This window comes from Gnatocerus cornutus, chromosome 5 (genome assembly GCF_029298725.1).
Source record: "Gnatocerus cornutus isolate USDA-ARS CGAHR chromosome 5, icGnaCorn1.1, whole genome shotgun sequence".
NCBI classification, from domain to species: Eukaryota; Metazoa; Arthropoda; class Insecta; order Coleoptera; family Tenebrionidae; genus Gnatocerus; species Gnatocerus cornutus.
In genome coordinates, this window is record NC_142237.1 from 13,299,287 (window position 1) to 13,322,580 (window position 23,294).

Below are 23,294 nucleotides of genomic sequence, written 5' to 3' on the forward strand. Positions count from 1 at the left end.
TGATCTTTCAAGAAACATGGTGAAAGTACCATGAGTCAAGAACAGCGGGATTCACTGAAAATTACTAAATGGTCTGGTCAACACATGTTTGTCATGATTCAGAATATGCAATTTATTTATAAATATGAAAGCAACATAGGTACCTATCATTCAAATTTTGCAAAATATTATTATTTATGTAGTAAGCAACAAATCAACCACAAAATAAAATTAAAATGCCTGCCTGGGTGCATAGTTTAACGTTCTACTCACGTCATTCTTATGAATTTAAAATGCAATTAGGAGTATTTGTTTATTTTTGTTTACTTTTCTTGGTAATCTTTAAAAATATTTCTACATATTGTTAACCACTAAAAGATTTTTAAATGGTTAAACCAATTATTAGTTTTAAATTTTCCGAATGCGATAATTTTATTAGTCATATTTTTTCTATCCATCATCCAGTACTTACGCACAGCTGCACTTTTTGGATTTTGGTCAAAATTTTAGTGGCCAAGTTAAAATAATTCATCCGTGCTTCGTTAATTTAATGAAAAATACATAAGATAATATGTAAGAGCACAAAATTAGAAAGTTTTACTCACTTGTCTTGGAAAATTTTAACAGACGCATAAGATGTGTATTTAATTAGAATTTTCCAATCGATTTTAAACACGTGTTTTAACCTGTCCCTCATTGTTAATTTAGTCATACGATTAACTCTAAAGATGTAACAATGCGTAATTGACTGTAAATATTAGCGAACAATTTACACGTGTATGCTCTTTTTATTAGGGATTCAAAAAACAACGCGATTAACACCTATCAAAACACATGTCAATAAACAATGTTTAAAAATACATCGAAAGCAACGTTTTCATTAGGTATACGTTTATAAATTAAGTCGACAGATTTGAATCAAACCTCATTTCGTATGTGCAAAATATTGAATTTTAAGTGGATAAACAAGAATCACCATGAACATTTAACAAACAACTTATTCATTTAGTGGTCTGTTAAAAACTAATGATGGATTAACCTGTTTTATACAGGTGACTCCCTTTATAACGAAGGTATGTATAATGAGGCACTTGGGAATAATTTTCTTAGAAATACCTGAGTATAGTTGTTAATCCCACTGTCCACAACATAAATAATTACCCAGTTCATATTTATCCATCTATTAGCTTATGCATACGTGACAATCCATTACGGCTCTTTGTTTTCGTGTCTCTATTAATAGACTAAAAATCATAAAGCAGATAAAGGTTAAAAACAGCAATTTATTATCATCTGCATTCACTTGTTTTTCGCGTGATATGCTCCCAGCCCCCAATATCTGATGTTTTATTGGATATCATGAATGGTTTAATCAAATGGGAATTGGTGTAACCGAGTGCGTGAGAAATTTGCTCCTACAGCCATGTCCTCGTATTTATCAAAACAATCGAACTTTATATTGTGACTTACCACGTACTACTTAATGTATTGTTGCGCAAATTTCGTATAAAACGTGTGTAGGATGCGTGATCAGAGCTTTATCTACACGAGGATATGTGAATCATTTTTTGGATTGGCGACGTATTACTGAAGTTACAGGAAGTGAATGGGAAATTCTACTTTCTAAATGTGTTGAACTGTTATTCAGAGTTCATATTATTCAGAGGTGCAAATTTATCAATTATGCATTGCTAATTTAAGAAGATTAGTTGGGATTATATGACCCATTTTTATTTTTAAGCCTGTTTTTTCGATTAGAAGATTAGATTAGATTACGATCAGTTAAATCAATATACCAACATAAATAAAATAACTTCCAATTTTCCAGATAACGAGCAAATATTTGGTTAGTAATTTGCTTTTGATATTTTTCTGAACGTGGGAGAACGTAGTTCAATTTTCTCGAGATTAAACTGCCACGACCGGCTTTTACTTATAAGTGAGTCCAAAGACTTGATCTATCTAATATTTGATCAAACACTGATCATCTTTGTGGATCGTGATCAGCTGGTTTCTAAGTAAGAATTACGTTCAGATTTTTTGTGATAAAAGTTTTACAAGTTTTCCTCTTTACAATTTTGCAAAATGCTAGACTTAATGCACGACTAAAAAACTGTAATTTTCCCTAATATCATTCATAGCTGTAGAATAAAAACTATCAAAATTACATATTTTGTCAAAAGATGATGACAATTTTTGCTTGGTCTTGAAAATGAAAATTTCTAAAATTTGAGTCTTTCCCTCTACATTTTCGCAATTCGGTAGAGTTAATAAACGATTCAAAAATAGTAACTTCCCGAAATTTCATGGCTTTGGCACTTAAATTATCGAAATTAGGAAGTTTAGCAAAAGTTGGCGGTATTTTCTGCTTAGTTTACAAAAATAAAAAATTCTAAAATTTGAGTCTTTTGCTCTAGAATTTTAGAATTTGGTCGACATAATAAACGACTTGAAAATAGTAACTTCCCGAAATTTCATAGCCGTGGGACTTCAATTATCAAAATCACGAATTTTAGTAATTTTTTTTTAAAACTGGAAATTTTTTTCACTAAAAATGAAAATTTCTAAAATTTGAGTTTCTTGCTATACAATTTTGGAATTTGGTAGAAATAAGAAACGACTTGAAAATAGTAACTTCCCCGAAATTATACGGCTGTGGCCTGTGGCACTTAATTTATCAAAATTACGAATTTTAACAAAAAATGTGAATTATTGTTATATAGCTTGTCTTAAATATGAAAATTTCTAAAATTTGAGTCTTTCGCTTTACAATTTTGCAATTTGCTAGAGTTAAATCCACGACTCAAAAATTATAACCTTCCGAAATTTCGTAACTGTAGCACAAAAATTTTCAATATTACGAATTTTACCAAAATATGTCGGCATTTTTGTTTGGTTTACAAAATTAAAATTTTTAAAATTTGGGTCTTCCGCTCTACAATTTCGCAACCGATAAATTATTCCCTTGCATCCTTGAACATTCGTGCATTTCGTGCATTCATTTGACATGCACTTGAAATAACTTCTCTTATCGCCCGATCTATAAAATTTCCCTCAACTCCTACAAGAAAAGAAACCTCTAAGAAGGAGGAAGTGTTGAAAACATGTTTATGCTATGTCTCCACGAAGCTCTATTTCTGAAGCAGGTTATACAGAGTTGGAAACATTTACATTAGAAAAACAAGGCTGAGGATTCGTACTCAATTGAGCAACATCGGAGGTGTGATAAAATTTTCCTCCACAATTTATCCACGTGCGATTTTACTTACAAAGTCAAAACTAAGTAAACGATATCTATCTACCTTGAATGAACTTTTGTGATTGTCGACTTGCAATTTAAATATTGTGCAATAATTAATTATACGAACCATTCTGTCAATAGTGGATACGACCATGTGCACTTAATTTGCAAGGGCAAAACTGGTAGACGAACTCTTGGAAGTGGATATCAAAACCAGTTTTACTTAAAACAGTACAATTATCTAAAGCGTTTTTCCAGAGAAAATTAGCTTAACGGTGCATCTTACATGGGTTTGTTGCCACGTATGGTCTTTATTTCATGTCCACTGAGTTATTACTTCATTTTGGTACAAAGAAAACCAGTTTTGTATTAAAAAAGTTATTATATTTTCTCTTTATGGAGAGATTTAAAAGACTCACAATTTGTTACAAATAGCATAGGTACATAATACGTGAGCTGTAATACATAAGTGTTAGCTACTCTCTAAAATAAATAATATAAAAAAAAATCACAGATAACATTGTAATATGTCTACCTAAAATTGACAATCGATTTATGAAGAAATGGAATGTACATATTTACAATGAGAAAATCAGTTCACTCTTGTGCAGTTTGCCTACTGTGCTTGAGCTTAATCGAGAAGCGAAATCTATGCAGCTCCTGCAAGTGCAGGTTGCAGAGGTCTCAACAAAGGTACAAGACTGATCCTTTGGGGTTGGATCCCAGACCTTTCTTTGGTGTGCCTCTTTACATGTTTCGCCAAATGATCGGATCTCATGAACCCTCTTTGGCAAACACTGCACTTGAACTTCTTTTCTCCAGTATGAGTCCTTTTATGCCTCGACAACTCATCAGAGCGCGAAAACCTCCTCTCACAATCTTCCCACTCGCACTTGTAGGGCTTCTCTCCCGTGTGCTTCCTACTGTGAGCCTTCAAATGGGAAGACTTGAAATAATTCTTGTTGCAACCCTTGAAAGTGCACTCATACACACGGCGACGAGCCGGTGGAGGCGGCGGTTGCGTGGGCGGCGGAGTTAGCAAAACCAACTGTGCGTTGATGAGGGTAGTAGTGCCGTCAGCGGAAACAAAAAAGGCTTGCGGCGACTGTGTGGGGGCGAATTTGGGGGCGATGGCGGGAAAGACGACTTTGGGTTGAGGCTTCGGCATCTCTTTCCCGGTGTCTTTACTGTTTACGTAGACTTCTTCTTTGCGAGTACCCATTTTGAACTTCAAACTTTTGACGATGTTGTATTCGCATGGTTCTGAAGGAACTGGGCTTCGGGTGCAAGAGCCATCTTTGTTAGCCCGCATTATCACTGAGAAGTTGCGGGGTTGCTCTGGCGGGGGAGTGTGGCTCAAGAAGTGGCGAGCCAACTCAGTTTCGTTTCTACAGAAACGCTTCTTTGGGGGGTATTCTATTTCTTCACTTTCGGAGTCTGATGGCTGGGGGGTGAGGAGAATTGGGGAGGCACGCTTCCTTTCCAAAGCTGCCCGGACTGCCTGAAGAGACGATTCTTCGTCGGACATCTAAAATAAAAAAAAAACATCAGTCAAATTGTTTTTAAAGGAGAGGGTTAAATAATATGTTGATTATGGGACACTTTCTAAATACCAATAAGAGTAGAAAAAGGGTCAAGTGGGTTACTATGGGTTGTATTGCGTACGGAAAATTAAAAAAAAATTGTAATTGAAACTTACATTTTTCAAGGGAGGCGTGCTTGGGGGCGACAGCAAATGTGTAACTTCGTTCATCATCTTGACCAAAAGCACTGTCTCTAACAAACTGCTTCGTTGTAGTGGTCACATTAAAATGAATCTCTGTGTCGAAGCGTTTCGTGATGTTATTGCTCTGGCATGAGCTTTTGGGGTGTGTTTGGCGCTGAACAGCTAAACGAGCCAATGAGAAGCGGGGGCTCGTCGTTTTCAGCCAATCAACGTGAAGTGATCATGCAGCCAGAGCGTGATCCCTAGCGTGACGTTCACGTGCTACCCGGCTGATATCCGCGGCCACGGCCGTGATGTTTACGTCATGAAAGCGTGTCTCACGGTGTTCTACGTCACAGGCAAGCCCCAGTGTGTCTTGCGTTGGAGATCGATGACAACATTGCGCTCGGACGCGCTATTTTAAAAGTCCGGGCAACGGAATTGCAGCGGTTTTTGAAAGGGTTTGAGGGCTATTTAGGGACGATTTTGATGGGAAAATTGCTGTAAATGGAAATCCAATATAAATATTTACAGAAGGATTTACGTCAGTGGTTCTTAACCTTTTGCATATCGGTGATTTGTTTTTGAAAAATTAGTTGATATATGGGTTTTTATCATTCATGAAAACTCATAAAATGTTTGCTATTGTAATTGACGTTGTAGTAAGCTTTGCCATGCTAAAGGTCGAGTTTGGTTAAATAATTCTGTTTTTTTGTTAGAATTATTTATTAATAGTTGGTAAAATTTCGATTTGTCGGTGCCAAACATACCAGAATAATAAGTCTCATTTAAACTTCCAAATGTGTACTTGTTTCTTGACCAGCAAACAATAAAAAAACTATTCAAGCTCTTCAAGAATTGTTTTCTTTGCGAAAACAATAAAAATAGTTAAATTGTTGTACAGTTAAGATGGTGGTTTTTCAAGATTTTTAAAAGGTACATGTTCAACTCAGCATAACTCAGTAATTGTTATTTAGAAATTGACACTTTAGTCTATTGAGGGACAATTCATTTCGTAATCCATTTATGTCAAGAAATGTGTAGATAATTAAAAAATAAAACCAAATTAATTGACTTTGGCAAGTGACTACAGAACAAAGCCCCAAGTCGCAAATATACGTAGCAGCAAAATGTTTAGAGAGGGCTTTGCTGGAAGTACCTAATAAAAAAGTATATTCTAAAACGAGTTTTAAAAGCGTCTATATTAAAACACGAGTCTAGGAGTCCAGGTTCTCAATTAAATTCATTTTTTACATGTTTCTACGCTTAACATAGTCCAAACACTCCCAGGTGTAAGTTTTATGGAAAAAGTTTTTTTTTATCTCTACAAACGGTACTCCAAATAGGTTTTACTATTTTTCAATAAAAATATAAACAAAATAATAAAAATGTACCTACTTAGTTTGGTTTACTGTACATGGCAGTGAACTGGAAACATAATTTAGATAGTACATGCTCATATCAACAATTTGTGGTGATTGATAATGATAACTCATCCAAGAACCAATGATACTAATGGTCTTTATTTATTTATGTCTTTGTGTGATAGAAGGAATACTTACATAACTGTTATTAGGTCTGACTCATATTTTTTTCTGATTATTTTTACACGTGCATGTTGATTGAATTTTTTTTTGTTTTTGTGGTATGTATTGTGCATATTGTTAATGCATTTTCCAGGTATTTTCTTATTGCAAACTCAAGTACAACAAGTAACGTTCTCTCCGAAAATGTCAACAAATTCTTGTGCTGAAATATTTTTTTTCTTTTTTAAAGACTTGCATTTGTTGTAATAAAGCAGAATTGTTAAGAACGCGAAATTTGATATAAAGTAAAACTGTTGAAGTCGACACTAAAATATACAAATTGCAGTTTCTACAAAACTGTTTACTCAAAACAAAAAAATTTCTTGCTCCACAAAATTTAAAATGACCCCTCAGGTGTTTTGGACAGCTAATTCGCATAAATTACGTCACAAGCCTTCCAGAAGTGTGCCACTAGGTTTTCCACCTGTTATTAGAACACAAAGGAAAAATACACAGGATTTAGTTACCCACGCCAAATTCCTGGTTTTACGTTCGATGCTAGGTATTTTGGGACCAAGGAGCGATTGCAAATAATTTATTATTGATTGTTGTTACTTATCGAATTTTTATGATGTTTGCAAGAAACAATGAAGCGATGGTCAAATACCATGACGATTTTATTTTAATGGGCGTGTTGGCGGACACAATTCGGGGTCACCTGGGAACAACGACGCATCAATGTTGTGTCTTCAGACCTTGAGGAGATTCGACTTCCAATAATGTGAAATTTCAATAAAAGTAATTCTTTCGATACGGTGTTTATTGCCGATTTATATTTAGGTTTTATTCTAAGCTATTTTTGTAAATTGGAGCATTCAATAAAATTATGGATTTTATCGGTCACACACTCATCAGTTATTTTAGTAATAGGTACATATTTACCTACTACAAATTGTACATTTTTTAATAAAACCTTCCTAAATCCTAAAAGGTATCTAATTGCTTGTTTGTTATTCGTACTCCGGTAACGGGTACAAGGTGAAATACTTTTGTAAATAACGGAAAGTACCAATTTTTGAATGTTCCTAGTCATTCCTTTTAAAATGTTCTATTGTTACTCCTTGGCTACACTTGTAGTTTCAGGTTATTGCAAGGAAAGTTGCGTAAAATAAAGAACGTACCTTGTTTTGAACATTGTCAACAATCATCCAACTTTCTCGTTTCTGTTTATATCACATTTCAAGACCCAGTTCACACCCATTTTTTGGGTACCTACCCACAATGATTTTCTTTTATAATTTAGCCACTGTTATCTAAAAAATGAGTCCTAACACAGTTTTAGAAACCTCTCATAGTTTTTAATCAATGTCACTATTTTTATTAATTAATTTTCTTATTTCCCTGGCCTCAAATTCGCTATTGTTCTGTGAATTTACATTTTCCTTTTACTTTCATAGTAATTATTTCAGACTTTTGTCATTAGAATTTCAAATTTTGGGATCAAAGTACAACAAACAGGGTTATAAAGTCATGGACACGTAATTTCTGGGGATCTCGGTACAAAAATCACTTCGATGTTGTGAAAAATTTACATTCGTTGTTATTTTGCGTAATGTGTGAACAATAAACAAAACCAATCGATCGTTGATCTTTGTACTGTTGTGGTAAAAATTGTTATTGTGTTTGAACATAAGTTCGAATTAATTTGGGTCGTTTGAAATGAATAAGATTTTTATTAGCAAGATTTCTAAAAGTATATTTCTAAATTTGGGCTTTACTCTCCAGTCTCTTAAACATTTTGGTTAAATTTTGTAAAAATTCCAATGATGCTGTATGATGATTGTTTTTTGTTTGTATGTACTGTTTTTTTTTGTTAAATAATTTATTTTGTTGTCTTTAGCAATTAACAATGTAATATTGCAAAAAGTCGAAATAAATGCAGGAACTTGGGACCTTTTAATTTCAATTAGACCTTTGATGAATAGTTTGAATAGTATTGAAACAAAGTCCATAATTTGATTTACAGACTACGTAGAACAACTGGGTAAATATGGGTAAGGCCAAAATGCGAATGAGTAACGACTTTATAAATGAATTAGATTCTAGACACGAGGCAAAATTTAAATTGTGAGTTGAAGAAATACTAGTTGAGTATGAAGTTGGAGGCGGACACGTACCGCCATCTCTTAACATATAAACGGATTGTGTCAGGTTTCTGTACACCGTATAGAAACGATTATGTTGTTTATAGTTTTTCTGAAAGATGTCATTAATATACAAACTTCCAAGGTTGGTACCACTATTTGAATTCTAAAAGTCAGTTCTACCAACCTTTTGGGTATTTACGTTGTAAGCTAACTTCACTTTGTCTCATCGAAAATGTCTTAAAATAATTACTATAGTTATCATGAGTTCACTGTCAAATTTAAGATTAAGAATACCGAAGTCCTCATTCAAATTGATCTTCAAATTGTTAAAATACAAATTACATAGTTTTATAAACAATAAATCAATCTACATTCAAATGCATATCAAAAATAAAACAATGGGATATACTACTTTATTATCTTCTCGCTGGACGAACATCTTCGTTCCTCTGTGACAAAACTGGCTTCCATAATCTTGGTCAAGTCGGTGTCGTGGAATCTGTCCTAGGTAACTCTTCTGTACATTGTGATCTATGTTTCTAGTCTTTTCTCCAACCGCGAAAGAATCCTCGAAAGCTTTTTTGCAATGGGCAGGTCATCATATCCCCAGTCAATCGCATTACATTTGTAAGAATCACAAAAGTTAAAATGTATCTATGTATCTTTAAAATCCTATTCTTACTAAGTACAAACACTCTGTATATTGAACTGTTTTGTTAACACTTACGAAGTGAAAAAATGGACAATCAAACGTCTAACGTTTTTTTGAATTGAAACCTCTTCAAAGTGTCTAAAAATGAATATATGGTAGAACTTTACCTTTCAAGAATTTTTCACAGAACAGCACTCTGTAGCACAAATTTTCGAAATGACCGTCTTTATCAAAAGTCGAAACACAACTAACTCCAATAAAGAGATTAATAGGTAATTTCATAATTGCTTATTTCACCACTTTTTCTTGAGCGAACAAAAAATTATTTGGTGGCGCGCTATTGCAATAACAAAGGTAATAAATAATGACTTTTCACAAGGTCGAGTTCCAAAATAAATCTAAATATCAGACCAATTTGTAGACAAGACTGATTTTGCAAATTTTCAAGTGGTCATATTTGATAATTTAAAATTATTTCAAAGATAGGGCCGTGATCATATAAATGTACATACAAAGTTTGAAAATTTTTATTTTGATAAGGTAGCAACAATAGCGCAAGAAAAGCGATGGCGGAAACTGAATCTTTCATAGCTCCGAAAATTTGTAGCATTGAAAATTCCGGAATAAATATCCACTAAAACAGATTTACATTTTTATTTATACGGATTTAATACACGACTGAAAAGTAGTAGCAGTAACGTTCTCAAATTAATCGATTGATCACTGAAAAATAGTTTCTAATGTGGCCAAACAAAAAATTTTCACCAATTTTGCAAAACCTGCAAAACCTGCAAAACCTGCCTTCTGCAAGAGGTTTACTCGTATTTTAGTTCATAGTGTATCCCTAGAAACTTAAATTTCCAACGAAAATAAAGTGACAATTTTGCATCCAAAATGTCAACGCCGCTTCCAACATGGGTGCGAATAAGAAGAATCCTGCTGTGCCAAATGGAGCAAACCGAGGCCGAAATCCACAAATGCACCCTTCCATCAACCGGTTCAAACAGTTTTCTTCCACCTCTGTCGCCCTATACATCCTCGGTAAGAAGACTAAGGCGCGCCTTTCGGAAGATCACTTTAATCTCCGAGTACAACCCCCAGAGCTACGAATATTTTCGGAGTAAAGCAGAAATTTTACGGGTGCGACAAAATCACGTTCTGAGCGACTCTTGGATTATCCACCCTTTTAGTAATTTTCGAGCATACTATGAGATGTGGATGGCGCTAATTTGGCTGGTGGTGCTGTTCTATATGCCGGCTCAAGCTGCTTTTAATTTTTTTGACAAATCGAAGTATAATCTTCTGAGTGAAAATTTTGAGAAGAAAAATTATGTTGATTATGTTGGATTTTGTTTACGGCTTATATGTCTTTTTGATATTGTTATGAATTTCTTTACTGGATATTGCGTGAAGAAGAAGCGAAAAGTGGTTATGAAGCCGTTGAAGATCAGTAAAAATTATATATTAAGTATTTACTTCATCACGGATTTGCTGGCTTCTCTTCCGTTGGATACGATTATAGACTCTTATGTCATGCATAGAAGTGTGGATTGCTTGGGATTTTTGAGGATTATAAGGTTGCCAACTTTGTACTTTTACGTGACGCGCACTTTGGAAATTTTTGGAATCAATCTCTCAGCTTCCGTTCTTGTTAAGCATATTATAGTGCACTATTTGGTGTTTCATTGGTTTGCTTGCATCCAATACCTTATCCCCCAAATTCGCTTTTTTCTGTATGGAGAAATTATCGCCGAATCTTGGGTGGAAAGAACGGATCTCCCGGCATTAGACCTGCAAACTAGATACCTCACCTGCCTCTACCGAGCAATTGGAACGATATTTTGCATTACATTTGAAGAAGCAGCAATTGAAGCTTGGGAAGAAAAATTCGTCGCGATTCTAAGTTTTATTTTTGGAAAAGTCTACATGTTTTATCTCACCGTCCTCATTTTAAACTACCTTCTGGCACAAAGGTCCTTAGAAACGAAATACTTCGAGACCATCAGTCAAGTCCAAGCGTATATGAGCCAGAAACAACTTCCCATTTCTATGCAGCTGAGACTTCTCCAGTTTTACGACTACAAATACAACAAGAGATTCTTTAAAGAACGCGGTATCTCTGGTTTATTATCCGATAAACTGAGGGGCGAGATAAACCTGAGTATATGCAGCAAACTCGTGCAGAATGTAGAATTATTATCACACTTACCACAATCACTTCTGGAGCAAGTGGTTCTTAATCTAAAACCGGAGATATATCTAGCTAATGATATTATCATCAAAGCTGGATCTGTGGGTGATTGTATGTACTTTTTGGCTAGTGGTACTGTAGGTGTTTGGACACCGTCAGGCAAAGAAGTGTGTCATTTACAAGATGGAGCGTATTTTGGTGAAATCACTTTAGTATTCAAAGATAAAAGAAGAACTGCTAATATTGTAGCTGTAGAAATTTGCGAAGTTTATAAGTTGGACAGGAGGATTTTTAAGAATTGTTTTAAGACGAGTAGTAGTCTCTACAAGATGCTTGAAGAAGTGGCTAAAGACAGAATGGTTATCACCCAAACATTTGAGGATGTTCATGCTAAATCATTTATGGAAATGTCACATCAATTACAGCATCATATTTGATTGTTTTATTGTTCAGTTTAATGTTTTTAATTTATTATTGTAATATTCCATAGACATTTTTATAAATAAAATTTTGTTTACAAGGAGCGTAAAGTTGCTTCGGTTTTCCTTTTTTAGTTGGTTGTATCTTTCATACCGGTTGAATAATGTGTTGCCTACCTAACAGTCATGTTTTGGAATTGAAATCTGAAATGTTTCTATTACAGTTGCGGCCAAAATAAAGTGGACAAGTCTTAGACCACATGTTTTCAAAAATTGAACTGTGTAAATCAGGTTTTTAAAGTAGGCATCATGATAATTATTATAGGCTAAACAATGATATTAATAAAACAAAAGAAAAAATTGACATTGATGAATGGTTGCAGTTGTAGACTAGTACAGTGGTTTGCATCGCAATCTATAAAACACTTGTAAGTCAATAATTTTTAGATATCTAGTGTTGGTAGTTCTGATAACGTCCTATTAGTAGTTCAACAGTTTAATTTTTGGCCTGGATTAGAATGTCGTTCAAGAGCTGTATTACTTTTATTTTGGCCGTCACAGTTTTTCGTAACTATTTACTTCTTATATTTCTTCTAAGAATTTTTGTTGTTTAAGAAATATTCAAAATAAATCTACTAGGCGATTACACTGAAACCTCCTAAATGTGTGCTGTAGTTCAACGCAATTCCAGTAAATTTATTAACACCTTTTACCAGATTCTGCCTATAAATCCCAGCAATATTTTACTCAAAGTAGCCAGATTTTAGGTTAGATGGGGAAAGTAAGTAGATATTCCACAAGTGTGTGAAGGAATTGAATGCGAAACGCTTGAGAAGTTTAATTTCATTTCCCAGTAAAATATTTTTTATGTTTATTTATGTACAGATATTTAATAGAAAAATCTATGAAGGTTATCTGGTAAAATCTACAAACAAATACATATATCGGTTGCAATATTTAGGTTCAATAAATAAGCTTCGAAAAAAATCAAGGCTTTCCATTTAAATTGATTATGCCAGATATTATAATAATATTTACTTATCTACTTATCTAACTTTGGGGGAAAAGTCGGATTATTATCGTGTGCTAGATATTTAAATTACCATATTTTCATCAGTTTATTCACATATCGTACTATTTTATTCTATTTATTAGTAATAAACAAGAATTGTAAAAATAGAAATAAATGTATAAACGTCATGTTGTCTATGATATTTATTTAAGTGCTTTTTATAAACGTGTACAATATTAATTATTTTTTGATAATTTTAATAATTATTGTTTTTGCAAAAAAAAACGACCATTACTGTTAATTTTGATCCAAACAACAGGTAAACAGAACAATGACTCATGGTATATGGTACTCGTTTTACGCAGAATTTCCAAATTCGTGCTCAAAATATACGGTACGACAACAAATAACTGAGCTATGGTTATGGGTTAGTTTCGGATGTCAGGTTTTTATTTTTGAATTTTTTTGAAAAAAAAACGACTAAAAAGATGAAAAAATGTAATGGGATTATTGGGGCTCATTTTCTGCAGAATTTCACAATAAATCCAAAACTGTAATAATTTTTTCCCTAAATCCACAAATAACTGAATTAGCATAAAAGCAATTGAAATTTTGGGTAGTAGCTAGAGGGGAAGAATTTTAAAGCTCTGGAACATTTGGTGCTGCATATCTCCGGAGTTACGACAGATAAAAATATGTGGTTTTTGCCATCGTTTTTCTCGTATTTTGTTTGTATTGCTAAGAATTTGTATTTACCGGAATTTTGAAAAAAAAAATCAACTAAAACTATGTAAACTTCGGTCGAGGTTTCGATTATTTTTGGAACAATCTAATTAGGGTACTCATTTTACGCAGAATTTTAGGCAGATTTGGAATTCTCTGCTCAAAATATAACTCACGACAACAAATACGTGAGTGATGGTTCAATTTCGGATATTTGGTTTTTATTTTGGGAGTTTTAGTGCTCAGTACCTCGGAAATCTACATTGTTTTACATTGTTCTAATTTTTACTGTCGTGCTGCACACAAGTTTTAATAACACGTATTTAAAATAACACATTTATTTTATCATTTTTGTTTGCCAAGAAGAAAAATAAATAAAATCACTACCTAGATACAATCAAAATTTGACTGCTTTGATGATGGTTTATCACATCACTTATCAGCATGCGATGAACTTTGCAATTGCAATGGTGCAATGTGTTAAAAAATAACGATTAAAACACGTGGTGATAATTGATAAAATACGATAACTCCAATCAAAGTAATTAGACACTGTTTTTACTAAATCTTCGATTCTTTTTTGTCTTTGCGTATTACACCTACATGGTTGATTATGTAAAGAAAGACAATTAAATGTTCAAATGTATGTATGTTGTTCGAGATAAATAAATAAATTGTCAATTAAAAAGCAAGTTGAACAATTATTGACGCAATTGTAAAAGGAAATTCATTCGACACTTTTGTGAAAGCCAACTTTGACCTGAAATCTCATGATTTACCCGTTTCTATTGAATAAAACAACATTTACAATTACCTTATCAAAATCCGTTTATTAGCTATTTTGTTTAGAAAAACCAGTCATGAAAAACCCCGAAATAAAATCATATGCTGTTTAAACTCCCAGTAGTGCGTAAGCATGTTTCATCGAACTTCTGACTCATGACCGGTATCGATATCAATGCTTTTCTATTGCGCGCCGATAAAGCAAAAGAAAAGAACAAATGCTTGTAAAACTTTGAATTGATAAGAACTTTGTTGTCGTCTGATAACCAGCGAAGAATACACAAGAGCGCACACACCAAGTATTACTGAGTGTGCGCGCGAAAGCAACAATCAACAAACTTCAGTGAGTCACTCGCCAGTCGTTCCGAAACGTTGTGTGAGGGTGTTCTGTTGGTGCGTTGTCCGAAGAACACACGTGAACAACTGTCAAATTGTCCAAAACATAACCTCTACAATGCAAAAATCTGGCGCGATTATTATTTATAGTCGATTCGAATTGTTGAACTGTTGATTCTCTTTTTTGTTCTGTTTGTTGCTTTGTTAGTGTCCAAGTGCTTTTGTGTTTTTTTTGTGCTTTTATTTTTACCATGTTCGTGCCATGTGACTTTTGGCTTTAACTGGCGCTTTCGGGGAATTACCAACGATGTCCAGACGAAAGCAGAGCAACCCTAAGCCTCTCAAAAGTAGGTGCCAAAGTTGTGTGTTTCATAATTGTTGCTGACATCCACTGTTTTGTTTGTGTCGTATTGATAAGACGATAATGTGCTCGTTATTATTACCCAACAAAAGAATCAAAGTCAACAATTATTGTTCGATTCATTTTTAATTACCATGGGACCATTGGTACCATGGCCGGTTTTTTATCAGTTTCAGACTTGGGGTTTATACCCTGAGATGTAACTGAAAAGATAATCTTTTTTAGTGTTGGTCTGCTGAAACGGGCGCGCCTACCTGTCAAACATTTTCAGATCAATGTGATTGGAATGATTCATTAATTTTTATCAGTCTGTAGTTTGTTAATGCCTCATGTTATAGTTATTTGCAAAACTGTGCGCGTATTGCAAGGTGTGTATCGGATAAAATAATACGATTCTTTTCGAACGTGATTTATGCTTTTACTGCTCAGCTAATCCTGCTGCTATCGTTCCTGCGTTCCTTTAACTCTCGGATTTGGGAACTACGATGCTGTTAAATTGTAATCTTATTTCAAAACCGATAAAGAAATATTTTTGTCTCGTTTGTCAATAAATAAGAGATATCATTTAGTATTTTTATTTTGTTCTTGGTATTTATGGTGTTTTTGACTCGTCTGATGTCGATAAGCAGCGACGAAGTGATAAGCATTCGATTGGATTCGAAAATGATCCAGGAAGTCGTTTTATGCTGCCATACACAAAGCTACATGTCATCTCATTATCCACTCGGAGGACGGTCATATTTTATTAAAACTTGTATCATAGATTGTATCAGTACCTTTGACCTCGTTTACCTAATTGCGATGGACAATGGAGTGAAAGTCGACAGTTTGTCAGTGCACATATGCAGATCATTCATCTAATCATTGGGATATGATCGGCAAAACTAACTATAATCTGCGTCGGTTAATACCTGCAAGGGACAGTATTCCGCCCAGTTATCGTTTCGCAATTTGTATTGTAAAGTGTTAAACGCTGTTCAGCACCTATTAAATAGTTTCACATCCATTCTATTGTTCCTTCACACACCTGCGACAAAGCAGCCAGTGGTGGAAGTGTGGGCTTACTAAGCTTGTCCATTCGATGTAAATTTCCAACCATTATAATTTGATAGTTTTGAAGATGTAACGCCTCCGGTATTAACTATGTCGTTCCTGTTGTTAATTCCGTTTTTCCTGTTATCGACATTTTTCTACTACGACCTGTTATTACGTTATTGAATTTTCGTATTGAACCGGTAATTATCGCTTTGATAACTAATCTTTATGCAAAGCACCCAGACGAAATTATTACTTTTCGAATAGATACTTGTTTAAAGAGGTCTTGCTTGATTTTAGGTTAGGGATAAATATAATTACTGGAATTTTTTGATTGGATCCAAATGCCGGGTGTTTTTTCATTCATCCGGTTCATACAGTGTATCTATATTTAGTCGATATCAAAGTACAAAGCTCAATTGATTAGGATCTACAAATAATAAAGCCGTGGGTGCAAGACATGAATGTCGACAGTGCTCAATTTCTGATTATAATTTACTAAATTAAACATTACGCATTTTTCATTGTGGGAATTTTCTTGATAACGATTCGTAATAAAACCACAACAAAAACAGATTTTGTTGTCTTTGCTGCATTTATCAATTGAATATTGTTATTCTATTAAATGGGTATCTTTTCTTTCTTATCTAATAATGATCTGTTGACATATTCTATCTTATTTTCTTCTGATAAACGGGTCAACGATAATTTTTTCTGAAGCCGTTTTGTGGACAAAAATTGAACTTTTTACTTCTTGTGGTTCATTGCACCGGCGATGAGGAAACAAATGTGACGTTGAATTCAAACTATTTTATTTGCCTTAGCTCGATTTTTATGAACTCGAACTTTACAATAATAAAATAATTTAAGAAAATATTTTTATTGTTCAAAAGTTGAGCTAGTGTTATTTATTTTTTTAAATTTTGTGCATTATTAATACATATGTTTGTTTTTTAAATTTATATAAAAATTATCTAATTTGCTTTACATATTATTTTTAAATTTGTATTAGAAATTTTGGAATACAAAAATCAAAATTACACTTAAAAGTAGTAAAAGTAGAGCCTAGAACATTTTTTATGAAATTCGGCAAACAAGATTGCTAATTTTAGAGAATTTAAAGTAAAAGTTTAGGATACATAATAGTTTCAATAAGTTAAATTTGAAGATTGAAAGTTATGGAGCTGGAATTAAAAAAATTAGCCGTGATATTGCCCATTTAAGAAAATTTAAAGAATTTGACTTTTTGTAAAAACGAAAAAAAATTATTTTTATGAAATCCTTATTAACATAGACATGGATAAAATTTTGAAATTATAGAATATTTGAGTTTTGCAGAAACGAAAATTTTCAACGATATTATTGGCATAACTCTGGTGTCTTTCGTTTTTTTTTAAATTTGGCACAATTAAAATTTTTTTTATTAAAGCGGCAAAAATTCAAAATAATATACCGCAGGGTCTGGTTTTCAAAAGCAAAATTAAATTGTTAATTTATATTAAATAAATATTAAATTATAAATAAATAAATTGTATATAAAATATAAATTGTACTCAGGGCCGGTTTACCCTACAATTTAATTTAAATGAAGTTAATTTTGCAACTAATTTGACGATTGCTGACATTTGATTGGCGGAAAAAGGGTCACATGCCACTTATAACATAGCCATAACATTTAGATGATTTTGTCTGGAATATTTGTAGCAATTTCTATAGTAAAAAAAATGTTTACGAAGACGAGTTCAGTGCGTAAAAATATTGGCAAGTTTAAAAAAAAATATTTCTTTTATAAATAATTTATGTGACATTTTTTGTGCAGCTACTAAGAGCTTTTTAAGGCTTTTTTTGAAGGTGTCATAGATATCTCTCCCGGAGTCTCATTTTTATAAAAAAATTGCAGTCTGCACTTGTCTCCGCGAATGTACTATAGAATCCAGGGAAATTTTTTTTTTTGTAGTTTATTGCCATCGACGTTGTGAAAAGTTGTAGGTGTTTCTAATAACAGTAATTTCTAAAATTACCATTTTTATAGCTTCACCAATAAATTTAACTATCAAATTTCCTGTAGAAAAAGGCTCAATTCTAAATTGTTTTAAATAAAGGTAGGTAAGTATTTAATTTTTGCTTACTGTTGATGATAACTATAAATAAAATAATAGAAATTGAGTTAGAAACGAGTGTTTTAAAACTTAATAAGCCTAGCATTTGATGATTAGTTGTTGGATAATTCAGGTGTTGAACGTAGGCCAACCGGTTTAAATTGGCATATTTTCCAAAGCCCACGCAAAATTGTCAAATCTTCATTAATTGTTAATAAGCGAACGTGATTTTATCAGGAATCTGAACGGATTTCAGGATTGTTAATTATTACCGAGTTCAGCGACCCGTTCGATGTGTAGATCACTGTAACACCATGTGATATGAGTGATTACAAATGATAATTATTATTATTTTCTTGGCCTCGAACTGCCACTGCTGCTACTGCTGATAATTTAGATTTAAATCTTCCATTAAGATTTCTCATTATGTTCTGATATAACAGGCCTTTATTCATGTGTCAATTTTACATGTCATCCTGTTTAAATAAACAAGTTTTCTATCGAAATGAAGACAAACCGTCCAAATGAAGTGAAAGCTTACCTTACATCACTGTACCACCCTCAGCGTTGTCTTGCGTCATATGACTGGCATGTATTGTTAATTTTTTTTCCCGCCGTCTCCACCTCATTATCCATCTATCCCTGTGTACATAAAGGCGAGATATATCACGGATATATCAAGCTTTTCCATTAATTTCACGGTTGAGTCCATTATTCGAGCATTAAGTGTTGGAATATCAAGTCGGTAGACGAAGTCATATATCAGCCATGTGACATTGCATTTTACACGCTGTATTATATGGTAGTAATTGTTTTCACAACGTTGCGTTTACTTTCGTTATCTGTGCGGAAAAAGATATCAACGATACGAAATGCACACGTACAGACATTGTTTGCATCTCTTTTGAGTACTTTGCTTTACATTCGGATGCGCTAATAACACACAACATCATCGGATTTGTTTCCACGTCAAGAAAACACCCTCATCAACGACTCTACTGAATATACAATGCTGTGCTTTTACTTATTAATCTTACCTTGCGTGAGAAGTGTTATTAATTGGAAGAGTTTCTACGTTTGTTGTTCCACATGCTTGATTCAGAGACACATTCATACATATTATTATTTATCTACAAAAACATCTCTTCAACATCGAAAAATTTAAATTACAGACAAACAAATGTGTTGGAGTTTTGCTGAACTAGGAAGATATTTGCCACGTCTGCGACATTTACGTATGCGTAGTATCTAAATAAATACGACAGTCGTAACTACAACTTTATCTAAATAACAAAAACCATGCGGAACTGTATAAGTTATATTTTATTGTCCTATTATCACTTAGCGAGTAAATGAAAATTGATGGAAGTCCGGTAAGTATGGAGACTATCTGAAGAATATAATAAATTAAAATGATTAAAAGACTGACTAATAATGTGGTAATGAATTGTGCATTGTATAAAATTGCGGTCTCACTTATTTACAAACTTGCAAATTCGCAAGTTAATTTCACAAGTGTCATCACTCCTCTTTCCGCTATATCATCTCTGTGGATATTACTGTACAAATAGCGCAACTGATTTAAATATCCCCGTGCGCCACTGACCCTTCCTTCTCCCCCGATCATTGATAACGAACATAGACCGCAGTGTCGCCGAGGAAAAATATCAAACTTGGTGTTGCCGCCTTTGATTCAAACCGATAAAATTCTTTTAGTGTTCTCTCTGGTTTATTTTTGAAGCCGTATAACAAGGGATTGTTTTGTTCGGTTTTTGGCTCTAGTTCTTCGGAAATTATTTACGAGAAAAATCTCACTGAAGGATCTTGAACGGACGAAAATACTGCGATTCGGTGATTAGAGGTTTATCAGAAGGGGTAGAAATGAGGCTGGTTGTTAGTGTGACAGGCAACAAGTTGTCCTGGCGGCAGCACGACACGCTGCAGGTATTCAGACATGCGTGTTTACATTGCCTACTACATGCTACGAAGAATGTACAGAAACTTACACCTGCTGATGACACCAATTTGTTGGAAATAAAAATCAAGGATTTGAGGAGTGGTAAATGAGCTGGAAGATTCAACTGCTGCTAAAAAGAAGTGTTGAGAATTTTCAATCAGAGAGCCCAATTCCCAAAATTGGGCAATTAATTAGAAGTATTTTTCATATCTAAGAGTTTTTGCATTTTTTGTTATCAAATCCTCGTAACTTCTAGAAGTTAAATCCACTCAGTTACTTATTATCATAACGCAATATAGGTATGTAATTAATTAAAAAATCGCATCAATTTAGATTAAAATAAGTGGAGGTAGGTAATTAACTGCATGTTTATTTTTTTTTAATTTAGTCGCAATTAAAGTGGGTTATATTTATTGCGTTACGGTCTGGACTAAGTGCATAGAATCTGCCAAGCTAACGGTAGAATTGCTAATGAAAATGTAGCAATGTAAAATAATCTTCGCAATAAAATGTATGATTTGAATAAAAAAATAAGAAATTTGCGTCTGCTAATGTTGATACTGATTGATGTGGTAACGTTTTTGTCTTTTTTATTTGTCGATGGTTTTAACTTAACGATACAAAGACCAATTAATTTGGACGTCAGTTATATTTCTCGCACCGGACGTCTAAAGCCGCCTTTATTTCCGTCCAAGCTGACGTTTGAACTTCAAGTCTGAGATGTTGATTTCGACCGAAAGTTTGGCGAATAGCTCAAAAATACAAGTTAAAATGATAATAAAGCCTCATTTACATTCTTTTTGAACACATTCCAAAGTGCTCTAGCTGTTCCTCTCATAAAAAATATAATGACATAGATGATAATTTTTATAAAACATCAAAAGCTGTGCTTTTGTACTCATTTGGTGTATTTTTTGTATTTTTCAAGTTTCTAAATTTTCTACATCTAGATGTTACAGGATTTGTTACATGTTTAGATGCTTTAAGTTATTTGAAATGATTTGCTGCAATATTTTTGATTTATGTATTCATATTTCTTATTTTTTTAATAATTATTTGACATTTTTCAATTTTTTTTTAAGTTCCAACTCATTTTGTTTATTGATCAATACTTCAAATTTTCTAAAAATTAAAAGCTTCTTGTCTCATCTTGGAAATACAGACAGATTATAGCCTTTGGGATTTATGGTCAGGATGTACGTAGTGAAAGCTTAATATCAGTCCCAAAAGAACTGGGCCGCGGAATGTGAAGCTTTCCAAGAAACGCGTTTAAATACCTGCTTAAAGAAAAATGACCATTAGCTTTTGAAACTAGCTATTTCCCCTGGCAAAGTTAAAAACTGTTATTAAACCGTTGCATAAAATTGAAATAGACGAGCGGAACCGAGAACCGATTAGCAGGACTAATGAAACGTCTGTTGCGCCAAGCAGCAGACGTTTCTAGTGTTTATTGCGTTACGCTTTCAATACGTCGCTAATCTTCCTCAGAGTCTCCAGAGCCAACCGGTTAGATATCTGCAAGAGCTGAACGAAATTTCAAAATAAGTGTCCCATTTGATGTCGATAAGCAAGTCTCCTGTTGTAGTCTCGGCAAGAAACACAATCTGTTATAAAGCCTTACATGATATATAACACGCCGTTACTGAGAAATAGTTAAGATCAGGATCAGCAGGACTGCAGTGAAGAACAGGTTTGTGGTGGAGGAGAGAATTACGTTTCGCAATGGGCTCGTTTTGTACCGTTTAGTGTGGTATAGAAGGATGTCGAGATAGACTCTAATAATTGCTGAGCAAATATTTTTATTGTTTCAATGCATCGCTATCTGCTAAAATCGAGGTTTTCCTATCATCCCATATGATGCAGGAGGCGGGTTACTTACAGGTCGTGCTCAAAGGGCGGAGCTCTCACTTCATGAACGTGCGTCTTGTTAACTTTCTGATTTATTACCAGATTCGTACCCTGTTACGTCTAATTTAGTAATAGCGCTCTGTATGTACCAGCAACAGTTTGTTTTCGTCCTCGCTGATGATCGCCTTAATTGACTATCTTAGGATACGGTTGTAATTAATGGCGAGACGACCGTTTCAATTCCGCATTGGGCTGTTTCGTGCTGAACCGTTTTATCTGTTGTGAAAAGGGGAGCGCCCAAACCCATTAAAATCTGGATACGTGGAACTTAAAGGTGCTAGTGATAGATAGACACATGGAGATGTTATCGAGACTTGGTCATGCAAAGAAATATAATGGTCACATATAGATGCTTTATTGTTATTGGTTTCTGCACCCATTTTAAAAGTTCTAAAACTCTATCCAATAACATAAAATTGCTTCGCTGCAACTGGGACGTAAAACTGATTCAATCTTTAAATGAACGATCTGGAATGATAATACTTATTTAAAATAGAAACAAGGTTACAAATAATATCGTTGGCGCACACTAATTTTAAAATGTTCTGTCGTAATGTAGTCGAAATATTTTTGTTTTCATGTAAAAACTTCTTTGAATAGTTTGAATTTTTTTGACTCTTATCTTTACGAATATTTCAATGATAACTGAGCTCAAAAACAAAGAAGATAAAACATTTTTTTGGAATACTTCCATTAAACTTTGAAATTTTAATGTAAAAGCTCGATTTCTGGCACACAATGTCTTGGAATTTTACGTTTACTCAAATTAATATTCTTGTATTTCTAAAATTAGCGAAAATACGAAGTATAAAAATAATATTGCAAATTTTTAGTTCGTCCTAAAATTAGAAATTAAAAAAAATGTTTTTGGTTCTAAAATTTTGGAATTTTGGTTAAGTTAACATATATGTCAAAAGTAGTAATTCCTCCAAATTTCATTTTTGTATTTCTAAAATTAGCAAAAATACGAAATTTTATCTAAAATATTGGATTTTTTGTTCGTCCTCAAATAAAAAATGTTTAAAAAAATTGTTTTTGATCTTAAAATTTTGGAAATTGGCGCAATTTAAAAGTGTGACAAAAGTAGACAAATTTCAATCTCGTACTTTTTACATTAACGAAATTACGCAAAGCAATCTAAAATAAGGGAAATTTTTGGTTCGCTCTGAAAACAAAAATTTCTAAAAAATTTGTTTCTACTCCTCAAATTTTGAAATTTA

General features: G+C 33.4%; 3 protein-coding genes across 3 annotated transcripts in view; 2 read left to right on the plus strand and 1 right to left on the minus strand.

Moving 5' to 3' along the window:
• Nucleotides 1-3,582: 3,582 nt before the first annotated feature.
• On the minus strand, nt 3,583-5,105 carry cbt (Kruppel like transcription factor cabut). The gene is made up of 2 exons (XM_088037409.1): nt 4,920-5,105; nt 3,583-4,748 (listed from the first exon to the last, which is right to left on the minus strand). The coding sequence occupies exons 1-2, from the start codon at nt 4,974-4,976 to the stop codon at nt 3,870-3,872; spliced, it is 936 nt and encodes a 311-aa protein (XP_087893535.1). The 5' UTR covers nt 4,977-5,105; the 3' UTR covers nt 3,583-3,869.
• A 5,093-nt stretch (nt 5,106-10,198) lies between these two features.
• Nucleotides 10,199-11,878, plus strand: LOC148174759 (potassium/sodium hyperpolarization-activated cyclic nucleotide-gated channel 2-like). The gene has a single exon (XM_088036915.1). It carries the CDS (start codon nt 10,199-10,201, stop codon nt 11,876-11,878), a length of 1,680 nt encoding a protein of 559 aa, XP_087893041.1.
• A 2,848-nt stretch (nt 11,879-14,726) lies between these two features.
• Nucleotides 14,727-23,294, plus strand: part of ush (Zinc finger protein ush) — an 82,077-nt gene continuing 73,509 nt past the window's right edge. The window contains exon 1 of the mRNA XM_088036684.1: nt 14,727-15,061. Within this exon, the coding sequence (XP_087892810.1) occupies nt 15,022-15,061 (40 nt within the window). The 5' untranslated portion in view covers nt 14,727-15,021. The remainder of the gene's footprint in view (nt 15,062-23,294) is intronic.

What these genes read in the sequence shown, in the direction of transcription:
- cbt (XM_088037409.1), bottom strand. Translation starts at nt 4,976, where the DNA reads ATGATGAACGAAGTTACACATTTGCTGTCGCCCCCAAGCACGCCTCCC. An exon ending in GCACGCCTCCCTTGAAAAAT is followed by an intron (nt 4,749 to 4,919) that starts GTAAGTTTCAAT and finishes TTTTTATTTTAG; the next exon opens with ATGTCCGACGAAGAATCGTC.
- LOC148174759 (XM_088036915.1), top strand. Translation starts at nt 10,199, where the DNA reads ATGGAGCAAACCGAGGCCGAAATCCACAAATGCACCCTTCCATCAACC.